The following is a 5,627-nucleotide window of genomic DNA, read 5'->3' as shown; positions in this document are numbered from 1 at the left end:
TAAGATAAACGAAGAATATGATGAGAGTAAAATGTAGCAGGCAGACAGACCGAGAAAGACAGAGAAACAGAGAGAACAGACACTAAGTAAGACAGACAGACAGACAGACACTGAGAGACAAACAGACACAGACACTGAGAGACAAACAGACACAGACACTGAGAGACAAACAGACACAGACCCTGAGAGACAAACAGACACACAGACAAACAGACACACAGACAAACAGACACACAGACAAACAGACACAGACACTGAGAGACAAACAGACACAGAGACATTGAGAGACAGACAGACAGGCAGACATGGGGAGAGAGAGAGAGAGAGAGAGAGAGAGAGAGAAAGAGAAAGAGAGAGAGAAAGAGAAAGAGAAAATGAATGAATGAAAGAAAGAATCAAAGAGCAAGAGAGAGAGCAAAGAACACACATAACAGACCGACGCGAACGAACACCGGACCCCGCGACCGCATCCCGTAGGCCGAGAGATGGGCCCCGTTACCAGGACAGTTAAGAAGTAATGGAATTCCCTGAAATGGCAAGCGAGTGTGAAGGTGCACCTCGGCCCCGGGAGCGGTTTCTGTTCACGCTGTCACGGCCCTTGACAACTCCACCCTTAATGCGTTACTGTACTCGAGGCTGCAACCGTTCCGACACCCTTGGCACACCCTCGCACACCCTAGAGGAGTGTGTGACGTAGGGAGGCAAGGTTGCAAAAAAAATGGAAGGAGGAGAGGGAGGAGAAGAAGAGAGGAGTAGAGAGGAAGTTTAGAAGGAGGGGAGGGAGGAGAAGGAGAGAGGAGGGGAGAGGAAGTTTAGAAGGAGGAGAAGGAGAGAGGAGTGGAGATGAAGTTTAGAAGGAGGGGAGGGAGGAGAAGGAGAGAGGAGGGGAGAGGAAGTTTAGAAGGAGGAGAAGGAGAGAGGAGTGGAGATGAAGTTTAGAAGGAGGGGAGGGAAGAGAAGGAGAGAGGAATGGAGAGGAAGTTTAGAAGGAGGGGAGGGAGGAGAAGGAGAGAGGAGGGGAGAGGAAATTTAGAAGGAGGGGAGGGAGGAGAAGGAGAGAGGAGGGGAGAGGAAGTTTAGAAGGAGGGGAGGGAGGAGAAGGAGAGAGGAGGGGAGAGGAAATTTAGAAGGAGGGGAGGGAGGAGAAGGAGAGAGGAGGGGAGAGGAAGTTTAGAAGGAGGGGAGGGAGGAGAAGGAGAGAGGAGGGGAGAGGAAATTTAGAAGGAGGGGAGGGAGGAGAAGGAGAGAGGAGGGGAGAGGAAATTTAGAAGGAGGGGAGGGAGGAGAAGGAGAGAGAAGTGGAGAGGAAGTTTAGAAGGAGGGGAGGGAGGAGAAGGAGAGAGGAAGTGGAGAGGAAGTTTAGAAGGAGGGGAGGGAGGAGAAGGAGGAGAAGGAGAGAGGAGTGGAGAGGAAGTTTAGAAGGAGGGGAGGGAGGAGAAGGAGAGAGGAGTGGAGAGGAAGTTTAGAAGGAGGGGAGGGAAGAGAAGGAGGAGAAGGAGAGAGGAGTGGAGAGGAAGTTTAGAAGGAAGAGGAGGAGGAAAAAGGGTGGGGAGTGGAGAGAACATTGGATGGAAGAAAGAGAATAGAAGGGGAGAGGAAAGGAAAGCAAACGACTAGGAAGAGAGGGAATACAAAGAGAGAGAAATTGAAAGTAGGTGAGAGAGGAGGAATTGAGTCAAGAGAACGCCGATAGAACCAGTAGATAGGGAAGGAGAGAAAGGAGAATAAATGGGAAATGTAATCAAATGTATGTTTGCGCTTATGCATATCAATCATACTTACATACTTCCGTGTCTACTTTATTGTATATATATATATATGTATATGTGAATACACACACACACACACACACACACACACACACACACACACACACACACACACACACACACACACACACACACACACACACACACACACACACACACACACACACACACACACACACACACACAAAAAAAAAAAAAAAAAAAAAAAAAAAATTATATATATATATATATATATATATATATATATATATACATATACATATACATATACATATACATATACATATACATATACATATACATATACATATACATATACATATACATATACATATACATACACATATACACGTGTGTGTGCGTGCTTGTGTGTGCCTTTATGTATGCAAAAAAAAAACATTTACCTAGAGATACATATAAGCGCAGAATAAAGCTTTTCAGACGGAAGTAGCTCTAAGGCGAGACAGCGAGCGCGGCGGGGAAGCTCCCAGCGGAACACACTGAAGGGTGAAATCACTCCCGCCTCAGAGTTTAAGTTCGATAAACACCTGCTTTGTGGGAACTCTGGCACGCATAAGCGGAAGTAAAGGGAGGCGAGACTCTTACGTGTGCGTGCATGTGCGCGTGTGGCTACATCTGCCATCGCGCGCGCGTGTGTGTGCGTGCGTGCGTGCGTGTGACATTATCCACATGACCGCACCTCTCCTTCCTCCCCCCCCCCTCCCCCTCCCCCAGCCCTTCTGTTAGGCAGCTTTGTTTAAAGAAATGTTTTAAAAAAAATGACATCAGGTTCGGCGAGGCGGAGAGGCAAGGTCTGCGGTACACAAGTTAAATCGGCTTGATTAATGTCGGGCAAGTTTGTCAAAGTTGTGGGATCTAACCCTAAGTTGTGCCAAGGAGCCGCAAGTTGCTGTTGGTGGTAGGGTTTTTTTTTTTCTCCAGTATATACAACCGTAATTTACGTGGCGCTTATGAGATCCACGCTGGCAGAAACAGGGAAATATCCACTGAACCGTACTGTACAGAGGACCACGATGAGTGATTTATCTGCGGAACGCTGATTGTTGTAGATGGCGAGGGTTGAAAGGCGTAATGGCAATATTTTGATCGTCTCTTTATGTCGGTCTGTCTTACCCTCTTTCTTTTTTTCTATCTCTCGTTCTCGTTTTTTCTCTTTCACTTTCTCTTTCTCTCTCTTCCTCTCTCTTCCTCTCTCTTCCTCTTTCTCTTTCTATTTCTTTCTCTAGCTCCCTCTCTCATTTTGCCTCTCCCTCTTCGCCCCCTTCCCCTTCTCCTTCTCCTTCTCCTTCTCCTTCTCCTTCTCCTTCTGCTTCCCCCCCCCCCCCCCCTTAACCAAATACATCCACACACTTATGATAAATTTTTATAGGTTTACCCATATCATGGCACCTTCTAAGCCACCTTGTCTTGTCTCGATGCAATTGCTTAAGTGGTGCCCCATCTCCCTACCCCCCTCGTCCCCCACCTCGTCCCCCACCTCCTAAGCCCCATCTCCCCATCTTCCCCCACCCACCATCCCCGCCCTCAACCCTATCTCCTCATTCTCCCACCCCCACCCCTCTCTCCCACCCACACCCACATCCCTATCTCTATATCCTCTCCCTACCCTCATCCCTATCTCCCCCCCCCCCTCCCATCCCTATCTCTCTCTCCCCATCTCCCCCCTTACCCCCACCCCCATCTTCACCTCTCCACCCTCCCCCCCACCCCACCCCACCCCACCCCACCCCACCCCACCTCACCCCACCCCACCCCACCCCCACCCCACCCCACCCCACCCCACCCCACCCCACCCCACCCCACCCCACCCCACCCCACCCCACCCCACCCCCAATACGGGAAGACGGCGCAGCGGAACCTTGCTTGAAGCTCCGTGTGATCACTTCCCGCAGCGACGCCGCCTGGAGGTCGCGCTTCCCCCGTGGGAGATGTAGCGGGAACAGCCTCCTCCTCTTCTCCACCTCTTCTCCCCCCCCTCACCATCCCCCCCCCCGCACCATCTTCCCCTCCCTTCGACACCTCTTTACCCCCTTCCCTCCTCCCTCCTCCCCCCCATTCCATCCCCTCCCCCTCCTCCTTTCTCTCCCCCCCTCTCCCCATTCCATCCCCTCCCCCCCCCCCTTTCTCCCCCCCTCCCCCCCCCCCCTCCCCCGCCTTTCCTTAATCCAGCCCCCACTTCTGGCGTTGCAGTGTTCAGATTGTATTGTTATGGCGATGTGGTCGTGCTGTGCCGTCTGCGGGCCTCGGGAGTGGAGTCGCTCGGCGCGTGTTCTCGGCGGCTGTTGATGTTTTTGTGCTCTTTGTGAAATTGGCGCTGGGACGCTGCGGGGGCCTTTAAGCGGAGGGAAGAGATTGTAAAATTTGCGCGTTTAATTATTACGATCCTTCGTCTGTGAACTTGGTGTCCGTGTGTTTTTTTTTTTTTTTTAAGTCTGGCCGTCCGGATCGGAGAGGGATTTGCATACGGGAAAGAGTGAAGGGCGTCGAAGTGGAAGAGGTGTTTCAAACGTTGTGAAAAGTCGAGTGGGAAGAGAAGGATAATCAAAGGAGAAAATGCAGTGAAAATCATCGTTTGTGTTCGTGCGTTTTCTTTCTCGTGTGGAATGCCAGAGCTGTGACTTGTAAGGGCGCAGGACCAAGATGATTAACCCGCTGTACGAGAGCCTGAACGACGCCCCGCCCTTGCCTCGCCCAAGGATCTACCTGCCGGGGCTGAGAGACGCCGCGGGCCTTCGCTCGAGCTGCCCCCACGACCGCGAGCCCTTGTTCGCTTCCCAGTCCAGCCTGCTGTCGACGCCCTTTTCTTGCAACGAGGAAGAGGAAGACGACGATGAGGAGGAGGATGACGACGAGGACGAAGACACCAATGCGTCTCTGGTTTCCTCGTCGACCTCCAGCCTCACCTCGAAGGAGGAGGGCGCGTACGACGTTCCTCGCGCCATCCACGCTCCGGCGCTGTACTTTGGCGCCAGTTCTTCGCGTTTCGGCAGTAATTTGTTGTGCCTGAACACAAAGTCCCTGTGCCTTGGCGCCAGCCCTCCTTATATCAGCTCAGAATCCTCCTTCAGCGCCGGATCCCTGTGCTGTGGCGCCAGCTCCCCGCGTCCCGGCGCGGCCCGGCTCGTCGTGAATTCTCCGTCTCTCAGCTCCGGCTCATCCAGCGTCAGCCTCAGCTCCTCGTATCTGAGTGCCAGCTCAACGTACTCAAATGAGAGGGAGATTTACGACTTGGCGTCAAGTGCGCTTTGCGCCAGGGAAGAGAGGGCTGAGGACGCCACGCCCCTCATCTGCTCGTCATGGGCGAACCCCGTAGGCGGCTTGTACGACGTTCCATCCGCTATCCGTTACCGATGCACCTTTCCCTTGGAGCTCCAGAAGTTCTGCGAGGACCTGCCTGACCCCGGGACCCCAGACGTCCGACAGGGCGTCTTCACGAAGGGCGTGGGAGAGCGGGGGCACGATGCAGTGAAAAGCAGAAAATGGACCAGAGAAAAAAATGATGCAAGAAATAGCAGGGAAAATAAAGAGACTTTGGCAGAACAAATGTCAGGGCTGTCTCAGGAGGCCGGGGCGAGCGAACTACGCGAAAGGTCAGACGAAATTCCAATTATTTCACCGCGGTTCAGCCGTAGCAGTAGTAACGCCGAAGGAGGGCTGTATGACATACCCAGGCTGATTCACGCAGCTCACCAGACGGCAGGAGATGAGCCAGAAAGGAGTCCGAGATCAAAGGAACACACGCTGAAGAAGTCTGCCTCGAAGGAATGTCCCGCCATGGCCTCAGGCGCTGGCTATTTTGTCGAGGGAAAGCCTGGCGCCGACGAAGCAGCCTACGAC

At 52.7% G+C, this 5,627-nt stretch overlaps 1 protein-coding gene across 1 annotated transcript in view; it reads left to right on the top strand.

Annotated features, from left to right (window-relative positions):
• The first annotated feature begins 4,430 nt into the window (after positions 1-4,430).
• Positions 4,431-5,627, top strand: part of LOC125034666 — a 22,272-nt gene continuing 21,075 nt past the window's right edge. Inside the window, exon 1 of the mRNA XM_047626568.1 lies at positions 4,431-5,627. This exon is cut by the window's right edge and continues 870 nt beyond it. Coding sequence (XP_047482524.1) covers positions 4,431-5,627 — 1,197 coding nt within the window.

Source organism: Penaeus chinensis, chromosome 18 (assembly GCF_019202785.1).
Source record: "Penaeus chinensis breed Huanghai No. 1 chromosome 18, ASM1920278v2, whole genome shotgun sequence".
Taxonomy (NCBI): domain Eukaryota; kingdom Metazoa; phylum Arthropoda; class Malacostraca; order Decapoda; family Penaeidae; genus Penaeus; species Penaeus chinensis.
The sequence above is the reverse complement of the archived record's forward strand: the minus strand, read 5'-3'. Positions and strand labels throughout refer to the sequence as shown.